Source organism: Aptenodytes forsteri, unplaced genomic scaffold (genome assembly GCF_000699145.1).
Source record: "Aptenodytes forsteri isolate BGI_AS27 unplaced genomic scaffold, ASM69914v1 Scaffold47, whole genome shotgun sequence".
Classification (NCBI taxonomy): Eukaryota; Metazoa; Chordata; class Aves; order Sphenisciformes; family Spheniscidae; genus Aptenodytes; species Aptenodytes forsteri.
The window spans coordinates 3,558,403-3,584,479 of record NW_008794731.1 but is presented as its reverse complement, the minus strand read 5'-3'; the positions used below and the strand labels follow the sequence as shown (position 1 = coordinate 3,584,479).

Genomic DNA, 26,077 nt, shown 5'->3' with positions numbered 1-26,077 from the left:
ACTAAACACATGTAAAACAAATCAAACCAACTGCAAACATCTGCTGAATCAGATGCTCATATCAATATGCCATAAAACACAAGGAAGATTTAAATGTTTTCATTACCTAGCTTCCCGCTGGATAACAGTACAACAGCCAAAATCAAGTTCAAGTCAATAGGTTCTGTAGAGGTTTCTGTCTGAAGAGTTTGCTCTCTAGGGTAGGTCTAAACTAGAGCTATGAAATCTGGCCTAGTTATACAGAACACACAGAAGTGATACACCTGGCTCCCACAAAGCAATCCTCCGTGCCACTCTTCATTGAATGTTACAAGAGCAATTCCTCTGGGCCTGATTTTCTAATGTATTGCCAACGTTGTTACATTTTCCAACATTCTGGCACTGCAGGAAGGGTGTTAAAGTGAATATGATTTTAGTTTGTTCCAATTTTAGGGCCCCTACATATGGTAAAAGCAGTTAAAAGGGCCTTATTGCAAATTGGAATCAAGTCCTGACATCTAAATGTCAGACCTGTTGGATAGTTAGACTTTTAAATGACAGCCATTATCTCAGCCCTGATGTGCATCCACACTCATCTACTGGCACAATGAATAGGGTTTTCAAAGTCACCAGGAAACAAACTATCAGAGGGGCATTGTGATCTGACCAGTGGGGTTCATAGAAAACATTGAGGTTTTCAGTCTTTTTGAGGAAAATTACAAGCATTTGTTTCCCATGGAAAATATCCATATTTTGTCCATGCTTAAAAGCCGTAAGGGTTTAAGTGGAAGCTGGATTCAAAATGGTATCATAATGCTCCTTGGGAGCTGCTGTTCAGATTGCTTCAACGTTCTGTGCTATGGGTCAGGCTCCAGCCTGCCCCTTCCACCTTGCAACATGAACAGGCACAACCAGGACACCCCTTTGACTTTGCTCAACTGATGAGGAGGCCATGCTCTGCATGAGATGTAGGCTATTTGGAAAACCTGACCCATAGAGGGTAACAAGATTACAGCTCCACCACTTCACAGCATTTTGAGTCTAGATATTTTGCTGCTTAACCAAAGTATTTCCTGTAACATCTAAGATATTCTGAGTTTTGGTATTTCATTCTCATCTAAATTTTCCACAAAGAACAACTCTTAGTTTTCTCAGTGACTCCAATAACTATAGACCCTTTTTCAATAGTGATTATACATTTGTTTATTTTTGTGTGAATGTGGAGGCAGTGGTAAGTTAAGACTAAACAAATACTGTCAATGAGTGAAAGGGAATACAAATGTATGGGGAGAGAGAAAGAGCGATTATGAAAGAAAAGGGAGATGAAGAGGTTGAAAAGCTCTTTTGTGTTTAGTTTTTTCCCCCTTAACAATGTTAGAGATGCTGTTAGCAGAGGAGTGAGGAACAAGCCAAGCACCAATTAATCACAGAGAGAGGGGGAACAGGGCAAGGTGCCAAGACATCACTTTGCAAGATTATTCACTGAACAGCTGTCATTAGGACAAATAAGGTGTGATCTAAGGAAACTCTCAATATTGGCCCAAGCTGCAATGAGGACAAAATTGGCCTTTGACCTGTTCCAGGAACAAGCAGGTATAAAGAGAAAACAAATCTCCTCCTTTCCTGCTTTAGGGCTGAGCTGAACCCCGGGTTCTTGCTCTGACAAAACACGGACACCCTCTCTCACTGTGCAGTGGTATAAAGTGACTTAAGAGGTGGGGTTTTTTCATCCCCTCAGGCAATGATCGATCATAAGTGTCCTCTGTGCATCTCTACGGTAGCACATAATCAAAATCCCCTTGAGTGCCGAAAAACCATCTTTGCTTAGCACAGGTTGGCTGTCTCCTGGCCGCAGCAACCATCCTGATCAGTGCAGGAGGAGCTCCAGGGTGGGAAGGTGTCTCATTGCCAAGATGTTGCACATTGGGCACTAGACACTTGAAGAAATGCCCTTGTGCTTCAGACATTTCAGATTTTAAATCGGGTAACTTTTGGACTAGCTTGACCCCCGTCTCCTGGATGCATAGAGACATGAATGAAGCTCTGGCTATTGGTTAGGGTTCTGGGTTGGAGGGAGAGAAGTGTGCAAAAATGCCTTCCAAAAATGAAAAAAAAGTCAGACCTTTCTTAGAATAAGAGAGAAGATTTAATTGTGGATGCAACTCTCCTCATTGAAAAATGCTCTCCTCCTCACCCCACAAATGTGAAAAAAAGACCAGGTTTAGCGTTGCTGCTCAAATTTTCGATGTTTGATTTTGGTAATCGCTACAGGAGCTCTTCTTCCTACTTGTGCTTTTGCTGTTGTCCTCAGTAATTCTGCCCTCCAACCTCCAGATGCCCAGCTCTGTTTGCAGCGCTACACTTACGGAGCTGCACCAGATTTCCAGCAGTGAACTTAAGAAAAGGCATGCAGCTGGTAACCATTATGCAGGGTGCTGGGTCTGAGAGGAAATATTGAATAGCTGAAGTTAATATTCAAACCTACTTTTGTCCTCTCCAGTTTTCTAGTAAGTTACCCTGCTAATAGGAACCAAGTCCTTTTTACATGGTTATTTCAGGATAATTCTGGCCTGAGCAGAAGTTTTTCCCTGCTATGAACTGAAGGATTTATCTCAAAAGTAAGTGAAAAAAGTCAAAATGATCCGTGAGAACAAGTTTGTACAAAAGCTGTACAAGGTCTGTCAGTTTAAATTCCTGTTTAAAACACTAGGTGGCAACAAGAGAAAAGAAACGCTCTTTTGTATGAAGCACTCATTGCCTTTTCACACCCAGACTGAGCTATTGGTGTAAACAACGCCATACGCCAGAGGCTTGGGACAGAGATATAAGGGAAAGGGGAAGAGAACTGCAGAACAGAAAAACTAATCAGCATCTTTTTCAGGCCAGATGTTCAGTTATCTTAAGAATGTGAAACTACCAAATTTACAACCAGGGAAATGTCTGCTGTGTTTTGGACTCAGGTGCTAGAGAAATGTATATATCAAAGTCTAATTTCCAACAAAACGGTTACATTGCATAAAAAAACTCTGAATCCGGGGGTAAAAAAAGATTAGATTGCCCCACCCTTCTTTTTTCTTCTTAGTGCTCAATACCACATCTTTCATTTGGATTTCATTTGGCAAGTTTTGTTATGCGAACATTATCCTCATATTAAAATGATTTTGGCATTTCCTCAACTGGCATATGAAAGACAGAGGTCTAAGCTGTGCAGCAATTACAGAGGAGCAGATAATAGACACTGGTACATTTTGTCCTGACTAAGAACCACAGTGCATAAATCTTAATACAGTCTGCCAGAGTCCAGCAGAGAAAGTGCTAGATTGTGAAGCCGCCGCAGTACAAGCCATTGGTGGTTAGGAGGAACAGTACTGGCAATCACAAATGCATTGGTGGGCTGGGAAATAGGAGGATCTGATACTGCGGGAAAGAGGGGAACTGGGGGAGGCATCTATTTTGCTAGATCAAAGATCTGGGTCTGTGTAGTAGGAGCCTTTTGAATTCAGAGAGTTACTCAGCTTAACCAGTTACCCCTTAGCAAGAACAAAATATCACCATTTTCTTCTGTTCAACACAACAAATTAATTTCAGGGCAGACTCTGCAAAAAAACGAGAAGCGTTGCACAACCTCTTACCCTCTTGTGTTTTGACAACAGGAAGTGAAATAGATGACCCAGCCATGAAATCTCCTCCGTCCACCATCCTGAAGAATTATGTCGTCGTTGGTTCCTCCCAAATCTCAGGACAAGCTGCCCTCTTCCATCCCTCTGGCCAGAAAAGTTCAGATCCCCATGTCAGAGGACAGGTAACAACACCAACCAGTTCGCCTCACCTGGCTGCCGTCCACCTGCCTTTACCTCCCAGCAGAGTCATTGAAGAACTCCACAGGGCTCTGGCCACCAAACACCGTCAGGACAGGTACCTACAGCCTCTTGGCTATATGGGTGCATGAGGAGAGTCATTCCACTAAATCATTTTTCTTGGTAAATGTTCCTACCTTGTTATTAGCATTTTATTTAGTCCTACAGCTCGGGTTTGCCTTCCTCTTGATGTCACTTCTTCGAACACCCATCCCTGGTTAAAGTGCTTAATTTGGCAGTTACTTTCAAGTATGTTCTTCCTTTATTAGGAGGCTATACTGTGACATGGAAGTAGGTTTTCAAACAGGTAGAATCATTTGATAATCTTTGACCTATTGCAAAAGAAAATCTCACCACAAGTCACCAAGTTAGAGCAGCTAAGGCATATCCTGCTCTAAATAGCAGTACTCTACATAGGAGAAATGCTACCACTTCAGTATATGTCTCTTGGCTTATACATGAGCATATACGGTATCCATTTTTAATACAAATGCTTGTGTGGGAGTACATTGGGTACTTTGTCTGGTTTTCATTATAAGCCCTCCTGTGTATTAGAGGAGGACAGAGATAACCTTTTCCATCACAGAGCTTTGGAGTTAAGTTGGTAACATTTCTCAATTCCGTAACAACTATTGTCATGGGGAATAGATTCATACGATATTACTTCCAGGCCCTGTTAAACCTTTGTCATGATCATAAAATATCAGAATGGTAATATTTCATGCCATGTATGTTTTACATTAGAAGGACGTGCTGTGTGGTTTTTTTTAATCAGTACAGTATTGCATGTGGCTATACATCAAAGAAATACACTAGTCACCACCCTTCCGTACCTTATTTTTATGACAGAGATAGGAAAGTAGATCTGCGTTAGCCATTCTCAACACAGTCTTGAGAATGCCATCCCGTGTTGTCCCATGTTGAACAATCTGCCCTGGCCTTTATGAGCTACAAGCCATTCTGCTCATTCTCATATAACGATAAGTGCCTACTGTGGCAATAAAAAAGTCTTTTGTAAAAACTGGGCTGTGCACCTTCCACCCACAGCTTCCATGGAAGAGAAAGCAAAGGCTCTCCAAAAAAAAGAGTGGATGTCCGTCCATCCAGAACATCTAGCATTGAGCGCAACAAAGAAAAGGAGAACTCACTGAGTTACAGCAGTGATTCAGAAAATAAGCGGAACTCAGTTAAAGAGTCGGATGAGAACAAAGAAAACATGATTATGAACTCAGAGCTCAAGGAAGACTCTGTTTTTTATCAGGATGAGGAAGTTTTGAATGACTCCATTATTTCTGGTAAGGAAAGTCACTTATTATATTATAAAGATATACTATTGTAGCCTAACGGAATGCTCTAAACAAGGCAGCACGCAGCAGAAAATATTGAGCAATATAAATTCCTCTGTTGTCACATCAACTGTTTCAAGGAATCCTGGTGAAAAGCTAAAGCTAAATTTAAGTCATAGTGATTGTGATCACGGTTGTCTTGGTAGGTACTGCATACTAAGATGACGTTTAGAGTTATGCTGATAAGTCAATGTATCAGTATGCTTTACCCTTTCAGTTACTTATGTACCCTTTGTACTACTACATATGAATGGCAGCACTTGCAGGCACTTCTCACTGTCAGTAGGCAAAGCTTTCTGTATACCCGGTGCCAATGCTGTGGATGTTTTGGAAGCATCCCATTTTAGGACTATTATTCCAGTGCAGTGATGGTCCAGTGAAAAGTGGAAGAGACTAATGAATCTAGGAAGGACAAACATCCAGAGAAAATGTTTTAAAAGAAGAAAGTTGCTCTCCATTTGGTCCATTTTACCCTTTCTTGAGACATATGGGGAATGCATTGTATAATCCTGAGCAATTATTTAAGTGGGCTTTGGCAAAAAAATCAGCTCTCATTAGAAAATTTATTTTTCATTCAAGCTTTTAATGTTTGCCACGTTAGCAAGACAAAGATTCAGTCTGAAATGAATCCTTCAATCTCTTCATCGATGCATTAAAAGAAGGCAGGCAGAGAAATATTCATCAAAAAATAATTGTTATAACAGATTAAGGATCAATTTTAAAAGGTGCCTATTAGAAAGTATGAGCCAGCAGACAGGACACATGAGTTCTGCTCCAGTGTCTTCAGACACTAGTAACAGAACAGACTACTGAGATAAGGCAAAAGAAAAGATAATCCCTTGCATATCTGCTGTGCATTCAAGGATAACTTAAAAAATAAAAATCACCTTTTAAGGTCTATTTTTTCTGACTATGTGTTGTTCCTGATTATAAAAGTGGTCTCCTTTGGTATAAATTCTAAGAGCTAGAGGCAGCCAGGCAAAAAAAATGTTATCCCCTACTAGTAAAAACAAATCTGAATATTTTACTGTTGAAGATGAATATTCTATATATTTAACAAATAATTATTCACTGTCTGTGAAGACAGAAATTATGATGATAGAAGGGCATTGGTTATTGTACAAATTTCAGTGATATCTAGAAGCAGCTCTTGGCTTTCCACAATAAGTGCTAGAGTTCTGAAAAATTTCTGCTTACTACAGTTGAACAGTGGTGTTGTATCGGTGATGACTTAAGAATGGTTTAAATGCAGCAAGTTTATAGGGCAATATTAGACCAACTGAGATGGTGGCAAAACCAGACCTCTTTCAAAGATATTTTGGCTTTATTGTAGCTGTGCTAACACTGCTGCTCAGCACAGAAGATATTGAAATCTGCCATTTGAAATACTGGCTACACAACATGAAATAAAAAGAAATGAGACTGAACAGAAAACTTTTCCCCCTTAACTATATAATTTGATTTAAGAAAATATTATGTATACATATAAATCTTACTTCATATAATGGCTTATGTATTGGGCATGATTGGTCATGTATTATGACTGGGTAGGGCATGCCTGCTAGAAATTTAGAAAAATTATCTCTGATAGTAGAAAAATTATTAAATACATTTTTGAATAATATACGAGTACTACAAATATGTAAAAGCTGGATGGAAAAGCTTATAGGACTAATTGGTGAATATAACGAGGTGGGGCTGATACATTCTTGAATGTTTTAGTGAATAAGATTAATGACCCAAATTTAAAATGTCAAGGGCCAGAACCACACACAGACTTGCTTCCCCAGTTCTCGTGATGGTGTGCTAGTAATAGAAGTGCCTATGTAGATATGTAGACAGCCAGTTAGATGCCTTAACTGAAAGGCTGAAAACTCAAAGGTTTGTTATGAAATTAGGTAGTGCGGTGATTATATACAGATTAGTATTCACCTGCAGATGTACACCGAGGGCAAAGAGAGCAAACAAAGATCATTTCTCATTTGATAAAGAGGCCCCAGATATGAATACAACCCCTTTTTCTGTGCAAAAACCTTTCCAACTTCAACAAAAATAATTTTTAGGAAGAATTTTCTCTCATTTCTTGGTAGCTACATAGCCTTATTTCTCGTAATTAATTTATCTCACTCTTTGGCATTAGAATCTCTTCACACCTAAACTTCAGTGTCATGGTTTAACCTCAGCCAGCAACTGAGCACCACCCAGCCGCTCGCTCACTCCCCACCCCCCCCGCTGTGGGATGGGGGAGAGAATCGGAAGAGTAAAAGTAAGAAAACTTGTTGGTTGAGATAAAAACAGTTTAATAATTGAAATATAATAATAATATAGAAAGCAAGTGATGCACAATGCAATTGCTCACCACCCGGTGACAAATGCCCAGCCAGTCCCCGAGCAGTGGCCCCCCTGGCCAGCTTTCCCCCAGTTTCTATACTGAGCATGACGTCCCATGGTATGGAATGTCCCTTTGGCCAGTTTGGGTCAGCTGTCCTGGCTGTGCCCCGTCCCAGCTTCTTGCGCACCTCCAGCCTTCTCAGTCGGCAGAGCATGGGAAGCTGAAAAGCCCTTGACTAGTGTAAGCCCTGCTCAGCAACAACTAAAATATCGGTGTGTTATCAACATTATTCTCATCCTAAATCCAAAACACAGCACTGTACCAGCTACTAGGAAGACAATTAACTCTATCCCAGCTGAAACCAGGACATACAGTTTCTGCACCAAGAAGCCCGTTCCATACACCCCTAAAACTTAGGTTGTCGTAAGACTTGAGCTTTATGCATAAGATCATTTTATTTTAAATGGCTGAAGATCATCGTGGACTGCCTTGTCCTTGCAGGTTGTAAATGTGCATTTACAAAAGACCTAATTTCTTGTACAAGCCTGGTGCTTGCTCTGCCAGTGTTTAAGTTCAGGCACATTTTAGGGGCACAACAAAAACCCAGGCCACACGAAGTTTCAGCTGTTTGATGTCTAAGGAGGCTGCCATGGATGGGTACCGGGAAAGCTGGGCAACACAGCAGCTTAAACCACAGAAATCCTGGTGTGGAGTGGTATAACCTCAGCCCCTGAGGAGACAACAGCTTTGGGGACGCGACCGCTGCTCATTTACTCAGTGCAAGCTGGGACATAAGCAAGGCATTTCTGGTCTTGACACTGGGTGGCACTGCTTGTGCCAGCATTCATTCAAATGCATCAGTTTGCATTTCAGAGGGGAATGAGAGACGCAATAGTCACAGGGATAGCACAAGAATAATTCCCCAAAAAGCTCCAGATTCTTTCTACTTTAAAAAAATCTGGGCTGGTTTGCAAGTCAGGAGGTAAAACTATCCATTAATCCAAAGTTGCTTTACAATTAGTGTACTGCCATTGCCACTGCGATGCAGAACAGTGCATCAGTGCAACAGCCCCATGGTTACAGGGAGATTGGTACAGGTCACAGATAACTCTGGAAAAAGTGAGGAATTGTACCTTGGCTTTCTATTAGCTCCCTACTTAATAAATCATTCTTTGAAACCTCTAAAAACACAAGTCAAGACAGTAGTCTTGTGCACGAGCTTAAAAAATAACATAACTAGCATGTAGCCCACAACTGATAACTAGTGCAAGCAAGGTCTTTCCATCAGCATGCAGTATTAGGATTTGCCTTTTGCTTGATAGAAAAACAGTAAACAAAAGGGAAATTAAATGTCATGATTCAACTGAACTAAAACAGGAACTTTTGTCAGGAATCTGCAGACCAAGCATGAAAAGGGTGTGAATTTTCACAGCATTTATTGTTGACCTAGCTGAGCTGCCATAAATCATGAAACAAGCCCCAGCCAGGATCCTGCCTCAGGTAGCTTGGTCATGGGGCAGACCAGCATTGACATGCCTTATTGACCAGGAAAAATAACCCTTAGGAAGAAAATACTTAAATAAGGATATTTGCAGGTTCACTTTCTGCTGAGATAGTGATCAGGAAGGAATTTGCCTCAGGGTGCTGAAAATGGATGTGGGGAAAACTAGTTTGGGGCTTTATTTCCTCTTTGTTCTCTGGTTTTGTTGTATTTATTTGTTTATTAATTCTGAAACATCAGACATGGGTTTCTGCAGCAGGTGGAATAACAGAACTGGCCATCAGTGGGCCAGTGAAGATGAATTACACAGTGTTTCCCGGCACGTCTTCCTGAAGGGGGTAACATCATCTCCCTCTTTTTACCTTGTCGGGCTGGTATTATTTTTCAGGAACGAACCCAATTGGTCAGGCATGGGGAATGGCTCCTTAGACTAGCAGATCAGCTTAATCCAGATCTCTTGCATTTTTATTTGGTGAATAACCTAAAGATTAATCAGTGCTCAGTGCATATGGACCATGGGAGTGGCTATAGCATAAGCCTTTTAGAAATCCAGACATCTGGATGAAGTGAGCACAGCTTATCCTGAGTGGGTTATATGCTCTCCACTCCTCTAATACAACAGCAGGATTTGGGTTAAAGTTGAGATTTTTCAGATATGATTTGTGTTTTTAATTTCACAAAGTAGTAAACTCTAAGTGTGCAGCAGAGCAGCCTGGGAGCAGTCAAGGCCCTGAAGAGCAGCTTCATTTTACTTTGTTTCAAGCAAAATATTGCATTGTTCCGTCTCACATTGAAATACAAGCCTCTAGGGCATACGCTGAGCTAGCTTAAGCCAATGTCTCCACATCAGCTTCAAAACCTGACTTCTTGCAAAAAGGTCCAGTCTTTTAACTGCAGAGCATCAGTTTCAGCTGGCCTTCAATGACATGAGGGGCAGCAGAAAATGAGCCCTGACCTCATCTGAGCAAATAATCACCGTGATTCTAGCCCTTGTCCTCCCACAATTCAAAGATCAGGTATAGCATGGTATGGCAAGTAGTTTTATAACAGCCTGAAGGGAGTAGGGATAGTCCTGCATGCTCGTACCTTAGCTGTCACCAGTGAATCGGAGAATAACCGGTTAGGGTGCAACTCAAAAAAAAAAAAGGTTTACTACACATGTAGAGCTCCCTTGTTTCCTTCTAAACAGTTCTGGACAGAGACGTATGCATGTGCTGTATAGCGTATACATGTATTGCTTTCAGTGCACCCAGGATGCGCTGAACTGCCTGCAAATGCACTATGCAGATGGCCAGCACATGGGCGGTACGTCTATCATGTGCTGGAGACATTGGGCTTAATGTGCATGTGCAGTCTCTCCGCAGCAATCTCCTGACACGACCAATTTCCTCTTACCGCCTGTTTAAAATTTCCAGGTGAAAATGAGAACATGTTCAGGGATACCCAGGAGTTTGCTAGCTCCAAATGTGCTTCAGATTGTTTCCAGAAGGAATTCTGTTGGTTCCTGTGCTGTACAGATCGAGCACTGCAAACGCCCACTCTGCACCCACTCCCAATTTGGTGGAGGCTTGAAAAACCTTGACAGAGTCCCAAGTCTGTGGCTTCGTGAGCCAAATGTTTCTGATGGAGTCATATATTCACTTAGCAGAAGGCTCTGTGTGGCATCAGCCAAATCATTTAACTTCTTAACCCATCTGTTAAATGTATACCTACTACTTCACAGAGGGCTGTGTGATTTAATTTAATTAATGTTTGTAACAGACTTTGAAAGCATTAGAAGGAAGGTGCTAAACAAGGGCACAGCTTTTAGACTCTAAGCTGGGTTTTGAGCTGATTATAGTGTCTCAAAAGTTTAATTTTAGACCACTGCAACTATCAGGAGACTTGTCCCTGCTCACACAGGGAGACCGTAACTACTCTCTGCCCCAGTCGTCCCAATATGTATGTGTGGATGTGGTATAGACTCCTCCCCTCTGCATAAAGAAATTCAAGATCAGCAGTGGTAATAATAACGTAGGTCCACAGATCCCTAGCAAATAAAACCCCAGTATTTGGGAATGAGAATCTATTTAGGATTTAGAATCTTGCCAACCTCCAGAGCATCCTTTAAAAAACAGACTTTAATCCTATCTCAAATGCCAAACAAAAATACCAATTAAATGTCATTTTCTTTAAAAATGAGATGACCTTTTCTAGAAAAGGTGAAGCATTAAATTAAAAAAACCTTTAAAGTAAAAGGGAACCAAAACAAAATAACCTCCTATTACACACCACGCTCCCAAGATGAAGCAAATACAAAGATTTAACTGTAGTTCCTGCGTACCCTCACAATACTCTCAACCCCATTTGACTGGTGCTACTCTGCAATGATAATTCTCAGGCTCCACTGAAGCCCCGGGCTGGACACAGGAAAAGCCAGTACAGCACAGTAGAGGTGTGCAGGGATCTGGTGTAAATTTACTTGCTTACAACCTACCTGTGACATGATTGCTGGAAGACTGCAGTCCTACCAGTATGACTCGGCCGCTCGCTGGTTTTAATAGCACTTCCCTCTTCTTTCCCCCCCATCATAAGCAAGCTACCCCTCATCAAATATGGACATCACCTCAGACTTTCAGTCCGCATTTGAAAATAAAGATGGCTTTCTACTTTACAGCCATTTTATTGCGTACCTTTCCAAACACATGGCAAAATGATTTTATAAGCTCTGGAGTCCAATTTTCATTTGTTTAGCCTGCTGAAGTCTAAAGAGTTACACCAGAGATACTGAAAAACCTAAGCTTAAACACAATTCCCTTTAGTGAGAGTGAAAGGATGTTTCTAATGTCATCCGAGGGGCAGCATCAAGGACTCAACATCCAGTACACTGAAGAGCAGTAGACTCCTACTCAAAACAGTTGCTGCATGTTCTCCTATGAACAGTTCTTTTGTAATGGCAATGTTTTAGGTTGTCTGGTTTGATGGAAAACATGTGTTATCATATTTTTACAATAAGCACAACAGGTTATGCAATCACAGCAAGTATTTGTGTCTCTTATCGCCTGAATGCCCAATTAAGTTGCCAGCATTCTGCAAATCATCATAAAAGCTGGCCTTTTCTTTCATTCCTTGGAATATTTGCCCCTGCTCTCTTCAGAGGGAAAGGCCTAATGTCAACAGTATAGTACTGATTGCTAAATGAAATTCTGTTATGACACACTGTCACACTGGACAGGATGTAGACATACATAATGGCTTACATTTAGTGTTAGTTACACACTGTGTCTGATCACAATTCTGATTTTCTAATTTCTAATGACAGAAAACCAGAATGACATTTAATATATATCTATTTATATGTGTGTGTGTGCATATATACACACACACCCCAAGCAACAACTTTGATTGTTTCAGTTACCATTATCTATTCCTGGTTATACCTGGTGACCCAGAGAGGAAGGCGTACATGTGCCGGCCACTGAGCAATTCATTCCTTCTGCAAAGGAACCGCTAAATGGTTCAGGAAACAGGGATTGCTCTGGGCTATAGGGATGCTCAGAGGACTGAGGCAAGATGCACAGCCTTTGACTTCTAAACTAGTGACGTGAATCATGTCTCAGCCGCAAATAATTTTCACCTGAGAGCACTGCTTGCTTATAATGGCTAACAAAGATAACGGAGGAATATGATCCTTCTGCATTTGTAAGCAGTTTTGTCTGAGCCCTGCACAACTGTAGTGCTACTTACTTATATTAACGTGCATAACTGCTCATTGCACACTAACATACAGATCACTGTCACTCCGTAGGTTTCCTGCTCTTTGTATGTTCACGTTTCATCTTCAGGAGCTGTCTTTCTAATAACTTTCTTTTCAATGCATGTCCCAGGTACTTTGCCAAGAAAATGCAAGAAAGAACTGCTGGCAGTAAAACTACGAAACAGACCGAGTAAGCAGGAGCTGGAAGACAGGAATATTTTCCCAAGGAGGACAGATGAGGAAAGACAGGAAATCCGGCAGCAAATTGAAATGAAACTCTCGAAGTAAGTCTAAGAACAGGGAGGGACCTCCCTTTACAATGGAGTGTCCTCTGAGTACTGTCAGATGAGATGCTGTCACCCACCCCCAAATCCATTTCCTGCAGTGAATCATACACAAACTAATATAGCACATTATCAGCTGTCAATCAGTCACATGAAAAAAATTTTAACTCCCTCTTCAGTCAGGGTTCCCTTGATTTCAATAGAAAACAAGACAGAAGTCAATGTGGGAGACAAAATTCTGCCAAATCTACCTGCAGCTCCACTGACGTAATCAAGATTTTGAGGTCCTCCAAGAAGGCTAGTGCTTTAACAAAAATAATAACATAATTGTTTATTAACCTGATTTTGCTTTGTCAGTGCTAGTTGAATTTGAGGATAAAGGCAAGGGTTATAGCTACGTATTTACTTGAACAAGGGAAAGCTGCTGTATGCGTTGGTGGCTATATTTCTGCTTTAAGGAAGAAGCAACTTCAGCAGTATTGCCCTTACATGGGTAAGGTGTTTGTGTAAGTCGAGTTGCAGGGACAGCAGGGATGGTCTGGTTTTGATCAGTAACCAGGGCAACAGGGTACGAAAGAAATAGCATTACTGTGGCATGTAACCTAAAGCAAAGGTTTAAGGTAACTATGAGGCTCAGACTGCACCATTTGGTTTTTGTGTGTGTTTTGTTTTTTTTTTTTTTTTTTTTTTTTTAAGAGCTACATTTGGATAGCTGCAAACATGAATATTTTAGATGAGACAAAGTGGATTGTTAAATAATCTGTGCTGCGCCTGCCCACATTGGGACGGTGAGCACTGCTCACCGCCAAAATGCTTGGAATCAAATTGAGAAACATGAACAGAAGTTCATTTTCAAGGCTTATTAAATATTAAATATCTCAAGCCTCTCCTGAAAGCAACATTTATTGATATTTAGGCTAGCTCATTCATGAGTGTGCATTTGATTAAACTTTACCTTAGGGGACAGGGAATGAGAAGCACACATATGGGTCAGAGCACAAGTCCTAATGGACCAGTGTTTACGGAGGAAAACATCACTGCCATCACCACACTTGCCCTCAGCTAAGAAACAAGCTTTTGAATGAACACAGATGAGATTTTGTGTGCACTTCATGATGCCCCTGCAATGCTGGAGATGGAATAATCACCTTCCTCCAGTCTCAGTGACTGCTATTTATTCTTTGTAGCATGGTAGCACTTTACGCCCAAAGGAGAACAGTGCATTGTGCCAGTGACTGCACAAGACAGAGCAGATGACAGTCCCTGTCACAAAAAACATGTACATCCCTGTTGTGGTTTAACGCCAGTCGGCAACCAAGCACCACACAGCCACTTGCTTACCCTCCCCCCGCCGGTGGGATGGGGGAGAGAATCGGAAGAGTAAAAGTGAGAAAACTCTTGGGTTGAGATAAGAACAGTTTAATAATTGAAATATAATAATAATAAAAAAAATAATTTTAAAAAAATGTAATGAAAAGGAAAACAACAAAAAAGAGAGAGAGAGAGGAACAAAGCCCAGGAAAAACAAGTGATGCAACTGTTCACCACCTGCCAACTGATGCCCAGCCAGTCCTTGAACAGCAGTCACCGCTCCCTGGCCAACACCCCCCAGCTTGTATACTGAGCATGACGTATGGTGTGGAATATCCCTTTGGCCAGTTTGGGTCAGCTGTCCTGGCTGTGCCCCCTCCCAGCTTCTTGTGCACCTCCAGCCTTCTCAGTCGGCAGAGCATGGGAAGCTGAAAAGCCCTTGGCTAGTGTAAGCACTGCTCAGCAACAACTAAAACATCGGTGTGTTATCAACATTATTCTCATCCTAAATCCAAAACACAGCACTGTACCAGCTACTAGGAAGGAAATTAACTCTATCCCATCCGAAACCAGGACAATCCCAAACAAGTAGAAAATATCACATGACAATTTACATTAAGTTCCAAGAGTTACAGGCAGAGCAAGTCATAGATGTGCTACATTAACACCCATCATCTTAGGAAGGAAAGTGTCATGGGATTTGACCATGGCCTTGATCATCTTGACCTTGCGAGCCTTGTGTATTCATTTCAGGGAAATATTTCAAGCTGCACTCCGATATTGTTAATTCCAGTATTTTGGCCAGTCAATTGCTCGTGAAATATCTTCATAGGTCAGGAGCCTAATTTTATGGCTCTAAGATACACAAAAAATGGTTTCCACGCCACTCCATCCCTAAAACCAAGTTGGACCATCACAGAGTATTTACTGAGTGAGATGATTATCTCATATCCAGCCACACCTCATACTGCTGAAATGCCAAGGTCACATCTCTTTTCAATACAGCCTGACTTCTCTTAGTGTCAAAGGTCTAATGGAATTGCAGCTTCAGGTGGTATAACTACAGGCTTCATTCCTTTTCTTTTCATTTACCATTTAGCTTGCTTAATAAGGAGCCTAAAGAATTATTTTAAAGGAGGCATACCTAAAGTCAAGTGTCAGTACAAGGACTTAAAAAGGAAACTGCTCTACTGATGAAGAAAAGGGATGGTCATTACTAGAAGCTAGGAAATGTACCGTCTATAGGTAAAGGCAGAGAAGGAAGCCATACTGTTTGCTGTGGTCTTATTGAGCAATCTGTGGTGCAGGCTATTAGTATCATTGGTAATGTCTAAAGGATGGCTAAAAGCCATCTTTGTTCCAAGTGCTGGAAGACAGGCTTTCATTTAGCTCCTTCCTCCTGGAACATGGAAGATTCCGCGCATCTCGGGGAACAGACGGTGCAGAGATTGCTGGAATAGCCAGGAATGGCAAAACAGATTGGAAGCAATCTCCCACACAACTTCCAGCACATATGTGCACTGGCAGAGCTCAGCTCAGCTCTTAACTCATCCACCAGAATAGAACATGACCGTGCAAACAAGCTCAGGTGGTGGATGCATGCAGGGAAGTATTTACGCCAGGAAAAGCAAGTATGTGTGTCGTCCCCCCCCAAAAAAAAAAAAAAAAAAAAGTAAAAATGGGTATTGGTAAAGGCCAAAGAGTCAAAGCCCTAGAGATATCCCTCTGGAGTTTCTGACTAGGACTGACTAGGTCTCACGCCACAAAACCCAGACCACCCCAGAGTCCTCACTCAGAACACAACCTGGCAGTAGCGCGGAAATGTAACCACACTGGGCAGAGCAAAAATCTTGCGTGAAATTTTGAGGTCTTTAAATCCATTCATTTTACTGGTACTTGTGCAGCATAGTCTCTTCGTGACGACTTGGAAGTTTATAGCTAAGGAACGTACTGCTAAGCGTCCAGGCGTGAAGCACTGACCGGGAAATGGGATCCAATACAAATTTCTGTTCTCTGTATGATTTTGCCACTACCTATGCAGATAAGAGCACATTGCTGCTGCTGCTGCTGCACTAGTAACACTTTGATAACAGCAATGGGACTTACCAGCTCAGTTATGAATCCACAGGTACCATCAGGCTATAGGCCTGTACTTTAGCACAAAAGAATAATGTATGGGCAGATTAGGGAGTAGTTATTTGATGGCTGTCTGCATAAGAATGGCAAGTAAACAGGCAGTTGTTTTCAAGATCAATATTTTTCAGCACATTTGTAGGAATTTGAAAGTCTATAGCTGTCTAGCAAATTGCCTCAGTCCCACAGCTAACACAGCCTAGCTCTGTACTCTGGAGGGAAAGCTGTGCTGATGAATGTAATGTGCAAAAGATACCGAATAATAATGTCTGTGTAACTTCAAAAACAGGGAGACAAAAGAATAACATTTTCTTAAAACCGCTGTATTTTTTAAATGGTTCTGGCTGTAATACATTTCAACAGTAGTTGTGAACCTGCTGAGAAAACCAACTCTCAGCTATCGTGCTGATGAGTGTTTACACAATCAAAGCTAAAATCCCTATTTTTCTTCACTTTCCCACTCATTCCATCTCAAAAGAGAGGTTGAGGAATTCTGTTATATCTTTTGGGCCAGATTCTACTTTTACAGCAGTGCAAGTCCACTGACTTCAGATTTATTATTGACTGATAGCAGCGTGAGTACAGATTCAAGTATTCATTTATGTGCATTGCTGCTTTTGACAAGTGTATTTCCCATATTTCGTGCTCCCAGCCAATTTAGTCTACCACTTGTTGCCGTGGAAACATGCACGTCTCCCTCCTCCTCCACCCAAAAGAGCAGTATTCCATTTTCCCCAGATTTCCCTTTCCAGTAGTGTTTCTCTTACTAATTCATGCATCCCCAGCGCCCCAGGCCATGGTGTGCACTTGCAATATTCTACTGTGCATTAGGTAACAGGGCTCCCAACAGGTCTTGGTTCCCATTATTATGTGTTCGGAGCGCAGATAATAAGCCCTCAATGGAATTCAGTGAATTGAGAGCTCTTTGTGTCAAGATGCAGAAAAGACATTTGCAAGTACGATTACTTGCAATAACGGCTTTCTGCCTTACAGACTCACTTTGTTCTAGAAGGGGTTTAAGCTGAAACCTGGGGGAGTAAAATAGTGGCTAGACTAAAGAGTGACGCAGGAAGAGGTTGTTTAATTAAATTTAATATCTGACTGTTTAGAAAGTTAGTGTTTGAACTGCCTGGGTGGCTGGTACTTCTCAAGTATGCCTTGTATAACCACAGTTAAAGACACTCCATTATTACTTAGTGTTTCAATGAAAACATGAATTCCCGGAAAAGATTATACTTGTAATTTTCACTTCATGTTCTGTTTCACCTCCTTGGATATTTGCATAAGTAGACACGATGCATTAAGCGGCACTTAAAAGATTACGGAGACAGGAATTCAGATACAGAAACGTGGGCATCAAAGGAGTCAGACAGGAAGAATGACGGTTTTGTGGACACAGAGCGGAACCAAAACTCACGAACCTAAAACTGATCTTTACTGCATTGAAAATCTGGCATGGGTAGGTGGATCATGCTGGGGCAAGGTTTCTTGGCAATGTAAAGTGAAAAAGGAGGTATCTTTATTCAGTACTTTACCACATCTGGAAATCTGTAGTTCTAGTGCTGCCCTGAGGTTCTTGGAAAGGCATTTTCAAGTTGACTTGCCCAGAAACTGCAGACGTAGCTAAATGCACACTCAGATTAGACCCTGGTTTGTACCTCAGCCTCACGTAACAGAGCGTGAAGTTCACAGTGCTGCTGGAGACAGAACAATACCAAGCAAACAGCACTACAGATTTGCAGCCTAAAAGCATAGAGCGTGACAGTTCAACACAGAGCAATCATAAAGGAAAATTTTACCCATTGACAAAACAAAAGCTGTGCCCTATCTCCCAAGAACGACATGTCCAGTGCCACTTCCTCACAGAAACATCTCAGGGCAACTTTGCTCACTGAAAAGGCATCGGCCCTCCAGACCGAGAGATTCAGTGGGAAACTGGGCTGAATTCACAGAACTTTGTGGAATATTTTATTTGATTTTGAGGAGGGGGGGGGGGGGGGCATATACAAACTACTAGCAGCTCTAATGCAGAAATTAAGTAGATACTGAGCTGAGCCCAGTTTAGAGACTAGTCTAAATTCTCCTGGAGATTATCAAGGTTTTTTGTTGAAGCTCAGACTGTGCTCAAACTCCCACTTGCTGAACTAGAAATCAGGGAACTGCCCTGATTTCAGAAGGCTGGGAAGACTTGACACAGATTTATTCCAGAGACAGAAAGGCAGGGGCAGGCACAAAGAAAAGATCAGCTGTCATCACTAATTAGCTGTGTACAATTTAATGCATTTCGTTCTTATTTGGCAGGAATCATCCAGGTAACCTTGTCACTGATGCTAAAAATAACCCCAGCAAGCACAGCGTGGGTGTCTGTGAAAGCCTCAGCTCCTCGCATGAGATGGGAGCTATATATAGAGCTACAATTCAATTCTGTGGGCATGTGTGTAAGCCGAGGGAGTCTCCCGTTCTCTTTGCTCTGCACTAGACAGCGAGATGAGAGGGCCACGGTTGGCGGCCTGGCTGGGGGGGGGGGGGTTGCTGTTGGAGATTTGCATGTGGCTGCAGTTTTTTATTAACAGCTTGCACAGTGCCCGAGTGCTTTTTAAACCTGGTGCTGTGTGAGGATTTGGGATTTTTTTTCATGTTTTGTCCCTTTTCCATTATGGGCTGAGCTTTTCAGGCTACAGAAAAGAAAAATATTGCGGTGGATGGAGGGGGGGGGAGGATTGGAAGAATTGGGGAGGTGCAAGTGATAGCTGAGATTTTTTGGAGCTGCCTCCAGGATTTAGATGTCTGGATCCCATAGGCAGTAATGTTCCCCATGCCCTTCCTTGGTGTCAGGCAGTGACACACTGGCAGTTGGAAATCCTGTTATGTACCCAGTGACAGGCAGCACTGGCCTTACAGTCAAGGGGGCTGAGGTTTAGTGTCTGCTGCCAGAGTTACTCTGAGACAGGATAAAAATCAGGAGGAAAGGGAGAAAGCTCAAGTTTTGTTAACATCTCCAAGCAATGAGTCAGTTTAGCCTCCTGTTTACAGGGCTTTTCAGGTCCAAGGGAGCTGCAGCGCAGCTCAAATACGTGTATTAGAAGAGGTTGAAGTACATCTGTACATGCCATACCTTGAGTACCCTGTCCCTTTCTCTTAAGGACTGAAGAGCTCTTGAGAAAGGTAGCCTTTGTTCCCTTTCAGGTATTACACTTGCAAAAATAGAATGAACTTTACTAATGCGAATCCCTGGTCAGCAAGTAACAAACTGAACAGCCCTGAGCGTGTGATCATAATGGACCCTCTGCACAGCAGCTCTTTAACCAGAGGTGCTTGCTTGCTTCGGTAATGAAGCACAGTGCATGCACAATTAATTATGGAGCACCTTATCAGCTCTGGGCAAGAGCCATGATCTGCAGCTGAACCAGAAAGAGCAATTTGCTGTCTCAGACCAGCCCACAGCATGTTTGGCAAGAAATTTTGAACACAGTAATTCATTTATAAACGGTTGCAACAGAGAGGACTTAGTCCTGTGTGTTAGTTTTTGATTTGAACAACATGCACACGACTCAAAGCTGCTCTCAGTGCAGGTTTGTATTGCTAAGGATTCAGCATGCACCTCCTGTTGAAAATGTCGGGTACTTACTTTGTGCAAATACGGGGAAGTGTCATTGCAGAGGGCCGTTACTTTTGCCCGGGGACAAGAAAAAGTTTCACACGTCCAGGGCACAGCTGATGAGAGATTGTCTTCTGGGAAGACGCTAACTCCTTGCACTGCTCTGTTCTACTTCCCTGGCTCCAGTGCCAGTAATTCATAATCAAACATATTTTCCATGGCACAGCAAAGGCAAGGGCAGCAGGTCAGTGCACAGCAGGGAAGGGAAGAGCAGAGCAGCAGGTGTAAACAGAGCGAGGAATATCCAGGGCCTTTTCTGGGACACAGAGTCAATTCCTCCAATAGGTATTCTAGCATAAGTGGCACATGTGAAAATAGAAATTTTAAAAAAAAAAAAAAAAATCAGGGTTCAGAAGGCTGTAACGTATCACAAGGGAGCATAATTATGTAAGTGAACTTGCAGGAAAACTGCTAAAGCAAGTGTAATTAAATAAGGAAAAAACATTTTAGGGAAGAAAATAGTGCACTTGTTTTGCCCTGCCAAACTGCCTACAAATAGCAGCATGTGTTCAGGCTCAGATCCTCCCTCAGAAATTAGGCATCTACACATGCCTGAAGATCTGGGCCCTAGCCCTGTCAAGTGACAAGCAGTCATAAAACAAAATGGAAATCTGCAGAAAGCCAATAATGCTCTGTAATGCTGCACCTTACACTGGATTATGATTCAGGTCCTTAAGCCAGTTTGGATCTGCAGCACAAGTAATTACAGAAAGAAATTAATTTAATTTGCAGAGCTTAATCGATAGGGACCAAAGTGAACTGCTCTGGTTGTCACAGCCATTTGTGCTGTTTTATAACAAAAACCTGACCAGAACAAGGTGCTGTAGCAGTTGTGAGCTACTGATAACGGAAGGGTTGAGCAGTGATTCAGGCATTCATGGTGGCAGCCCTCACCGTTTGTGGGGATGGTTGCTGTATTGTTGAGATTCCTTTGGATTAGTTTTTTTGTTTTAAACCTGTTCATGAAATTCAGGAAAAATGTTTTATGCACTTAATGCCAAGCACTTACTTCACTGTAGTTGAAACAGAAGCAAGATGGGATGGACAGTGTGTATCCGAAAGACTATGAACTGGTGTAAGCAAAATCTCAGCCAGAAGGGGGTTTGGCTGTGTGTTTTCCAGTTTTAACATACCCAATTTCAGACTTGCTGCTTGAAAGCACGTAAGAACAAAGAGAGAGGGCTAGTTTTGGGTTTGTGTTGGTGTCCGTCCCCCCCCTTTTAAACCTAGCCAACTTTATATGCAGACTGGATATAAATGAGTTTCACCATAACTGTTGCTGTGAATTGCCTGCAGAATACCAAAGTGGGTAGAATTAACTTCCACAAAATTTTTAGTGTGGCTTTTAGATTGGGGAAAGGAAGAAGACAAAGCTTTCTTACTGTGCGGTGTCGCGTTTGCACAGACCATACCTGGAGGGCATACAGCTAGTACCACAGCAGTACGTTATCACTGATTTACGGGGCAGTGTTGTCAGATGAGTCATCTGCACCTTTTCGTGAAGAACTGGAGCACGTTTTTGGACTCTCTTCCAAGAACTGGCTCACCACATGTGATCCAAGGAAACTGCAATTAATACAGTGCAGTTGCTGGCCCTCCAAATACTGTTAGAGTTACTACAGTTTCCTCCTCCTGCGGCTCTAAGCACAACTTCTGTAGTCTGGTTCATTCAAGATCTTAATTCCTCCCAGGAATGCTTTCATAAAGAAAAACTGGGTCAGTCTAGCACAGTTTCTACCTTTTTGAAATAACCTTAGAGAAGGCGAGGGGGGTGAAAAATGAAGGAAATAAATATCTAGAAAATAGGGAGGGGGGAGGGAGAGAAAACAGGTCAGAGCAGAAGGTCATTGTTTTTAATCAAGCACTACTTAATAAATATTGTACAGTCATATAAATTATTAAAATGTAGTTCTAGCTAAATCTTTTTGATTCCATTGCCTGTGCCCACCTGGCAAGCTGCAGCTGTATAATCAGGTCTTGTGGGGGGTTTTCCTGTTTATTTGTGTAGCTTGGGAGCTACTTGGGTCAAACAGAGCACCGCAAGTTTCCTTCAGTATCTGTTTTTCAGGATAATTAACTCATCCAAGTGGCCAGCACACTTCCTTGACCTCTCCAGACTCTGGAGAGTGTTTTTCTTCCCTGGAAAGCACTCTTATTTTCTATCTTTTTCTTTAGTTGTTGCACGTAACACACCAAAAGACAAAAAAAGGACTCCCAGATTTATCAATCCACGCTCAAGTATTTATCCAGTGAAGTGAAAAAGAAACAGACAACACCTTTGGAGGTTGAGGACCTCCTTCTGTTGAAAGTCCATTTACGCAGAGGACTGTATCAAGGCAACTAGGAAACCCACCTGCTTGAAGAACCAGCATGCTGGTAAAATCTGAGTCTTAAATCACAGTAGAAACAGGTTACTTCAATCTAGTTAGTCCACTGTTGTACAAAGATGTCACAGTTATTTTGTTTTGTTGAAACTATACAAAATACTACTCGGCCAAGAGACAAACACCAGAATAAAAACAGGAGTGCCTCACTTGAAAAAAAGCCCTCAAAATCAAGACTACATGGCTCACAGATGAACAGCCATTGTCATTTGCTTGAGATGGGCATGTTCATTAAGCAAATTAAATTCTGAATGAATTAATACTTCATTAGTTTTTCAGAAATCATGTTAAAAAAAAATAAAAAGCCAGGATCTCACGACAGTCTCTGCAATAGACCAGCGGCTATCTGGAAAGAGATCAGGCTAATTTGAGGGTGTCTGCAAAAGCCATATTGTGGCCAGGCTACCCTGCAGCCTTATTACGATAATTATCACAGGGAGTGGCTACAGTGCTTCCAAATACCACCCAACAGGGGAAAAATCCTCCTTCTCAAGAAAAGGTTAAACAAGCCAGTACTAATGTGGTAAGGAAAGTTATATTTATAGGCATCATGCAATTCAGTTCAAAGAAATCTTTTTGCAGCCTGTTTACAACATTAAGGAAGAAGATAACAGAGAACGATAGGCTTGTGGAAATACCAAGCTTAGGTCTACGAGGATGATCGGAGCAGGAAGCTCAGGGTTAGCAGGGACTTTCTGGTGGACTAGAGGCCCAGCACTCAAACGCAGCATTACCTGTTACTTGCTGTGCATCAGCTGCAATGAAAAAAAAAAAAAGCTACAAAAGGCTAGAAATCCAGCGTATGATGGAGGTCATTTGCAGAGAGACAAAGCCTGTTCTAGCTTTGATGAAGTCACTGCCACCTTCCATTGCTCTGCTTAGCCTCCCCTTATCCTAGCAGTTAGACAGCAGACCAAAAGCAACTCTAAGGAGACACGGATGTGGTAAAATTGAATCCTTTCCCAAGAACATGGAGACCTCACAAAGGTTTTCTGTCGCAGCCTTGCACTTTGACAGTAAAAGACAGTGTATGTTGTACCACAACAAATCATAGCACTAATGTCAAAACTAAATGCTCAGGACAATAGGAAACGTTACATAATTAAATTCTTACATTTTATTCAGTTGAGGAACCCAGATTTCAAAAGCTCAGAATTTTCTGTCCTGACTGAAATTTGCCAGCAACCTCTATTTGGATTTACACCACCATAAGCAAACACTGGATCCTAAACGGAACTAAGGAGGGTCCCAAAAAGCTTTGGGGAAGAGCAGACAGAACATGAGGATGACATTTTTAAATTCAAATCCTCTCTGCATTTTCACGTAAGTTAGCCTGTCTCTAATGCTCAGTGTCACGCTTTGTGGCATCAAGTGACAAGTCATACGCCTCACACAGCCCAATTTAAAACCAAAGAAAAACAGAATCACTAAAATACCATTTGCAATGGGAAGTGAATAAATCCCTGGAGAGTCTGCAAGTCTGGTTTTCCAGACAAGACACTTTGCCACATTTTCCTATTCTGTACAATAGAGATAACCACGTAGACCAGCTTTGCAGAGCGCTATGAGATCTGCTGATGAAATAACTACAAAACAGATGATTATTCCTGTCGTTGTGACCAGGAGACTCACACTCCTGCAGAGTGCTTGGGCCACATCTTTGCGTTGTCAATGGAATTTCTCATTTCACCCTGCATGCTGATAGCAGGAACACTCTTTGCATTGAAAATCAACAGAAAACCTCAAGAGAAATTTTGCAAAAAGCAAAAGATTAAAATAAAATAAATGGGAATGCAGTAAAGAAGCAGGATTCAGAGCATGCTGTGGGCAAAGGCTGCATGGCCCTGGCCAGCCTTGGTTAATGACAGCACGAGAGCAAGCTGTTGGTCTAGCTCTGTGCTGAAAAATGCTGGGCTAACAATAGCGTGCACGAGAGAAACAGAAAATAGTACAACAGATGGTGATATGCTTTCTGAAGGCAGGGATATCCCATCCTTTTGGAGATGCTGTGTGGGTGAGTGACAGGAGAGAACTAGAAAGTACTTGCGTTGCCAGGGAGAGCGTTCCCAGAGAGATTCCTGCAATTGGACAGCAGGTGTGCAGCCGTACATATGGTCCCAGCAGGGACTGTCTATCCCAGAAGCATTTGCAACTTCAGGAATCACTATCATTTAGTTTTTTCTTTAGGGATTACACAAAGCCAAGAGAGCGCTGCATTCTCCTTGATTTACTTAAGTGATTAAGAAAGCTATCCCCTGGTGTAAAGCCTGACACTACAACCAGTTTGAAAAGTGCAATGGCGTGCCCTCACCTGTTCGGGTTTGAAGCTGCTGGGTTAGTAGGCTCACACAGCTTGATACCACCAGCTCTGGGGTAAATCCTTGCTGTTCCTTTATGCAACACCTTGCAATGGCAAATATGCCTGCAGATGTTTATTTGTCACTTCAGAGACTTTGCAGATTGCCAAAGGGTCCTTTATATACAAATACAGGTTACAGGGAACAGAGAAGTATATTCTCCAGAGCTCACATTGCATGGGGAAATTCTCAGCAGCTTGTACCCATGGCAAGAATGGCCATTCTCAAATCATTTTGCATTAAATGAGGGGGTGGAGGAGAGTTTATATATAGTCAGCAGAGGCAGGCTGACAAGCTATACATACCAATATTTCTTTTTCAAAGCAAAAACCACAGCAAATCCAGCTGTGGTTTCTTCCAGTGACCCAAATCCCACAGCTGTACGTTGCAGTGGCATCTGTTGGTAGGGGCAACTGTTTATAGGTTAAGTGGATGGTATTGCAGGATCTTAATGCTAGCTGTGCAACAGTGAGCATCCTGGCTGAATTCAGGGTATTTTGGGATACTGCCATCCATGTACAGTATCTCTGTTTGATGGACTCTGAAACGTAGCTAGTGCTACAGTCTAAACTGACACGTCTTTCTGTCCTCCTGTCCCTGTTCCCTCTGACTGTGGTGGCTGAAATTGCGTTCCTGGCTGCCCAGAAGTTGAGTCATGAGCCTACAGACACTTCAGCTCTTTCAGGGCTCAAGGGTGGCTGGCAACCCAGCCTCAGTCTCCCTAGAGGAGGTCAAGAACAAGCATTGTATTAGGCATCATTTATACAGTGAAGTTAAAACCTAACTTCTATTTTTTCTTTTTCCTTTTCGTACATATCATTACCCAGTAAGCACCCAGGAGTATGCAGCTGTTCCACTAGGAGTTTTGGAAAGCCTCAGTAAAGTGGCAGTCCCCGCCACTGGGCTAAGATTTGCTTCTGGTCTACTAGTGATTGACTCGCAGACTCCCTACTGTTGCTCAAGCAGTTGCTTTCAGAGTTGATTTTAGTATCACTTCAGCAGTGGCAGATGTCTTTATTTAAAATAATATAATGGTAATACATGCATAATGGGCTAGAACTAAAATCCTGGGATTTATTTAATTCCTTTTGTTTGCTTGTACTGAAGCATCAAACCCACAATGTTCTCAATTTGCCCAATTCTGAGATATGTAATGTCACTTTTTTTTTTCCTGTGGGAACACAGGGCTCAGAGCTTTA

The 26,077-nt window shown here is 42.0% G+C and overlaps 1 protein-coding gene across 1 annotated transcript in view; it reads left to right on the top strand.

Annotated features, from left to right (window-relative positions):
- PHACTR3 (phosphatase and actin regulator 3) overlaps positions 1 to 26,077 on the top strand; it is a 55,253-nt gene that overhangs the window by 11,735 nt on the left and 17,441 nt on the right. The window contains exons 5-8 of the mRNA XM_019470658.1: positions 1,570 to 1,572; positions 3,633 to 3,894; positions 4,884 to 5,131; positions 12,882 to 13,035. Coding sequence (XP_019326203.1) covers positions 1,570 to 1,572; positions 3,633 to 3,894; positions 4,884 to 5,131; positions 12,882 to 13,035 — 667 coding nt within the window. The remainder of the gene's footprint in view (positions 1 to 1,569; positions 1,573 to 3,632; positions 3,895 to 4,883; positions 5,132 to 12,881; positions 13,036 to 26,077) is intronic.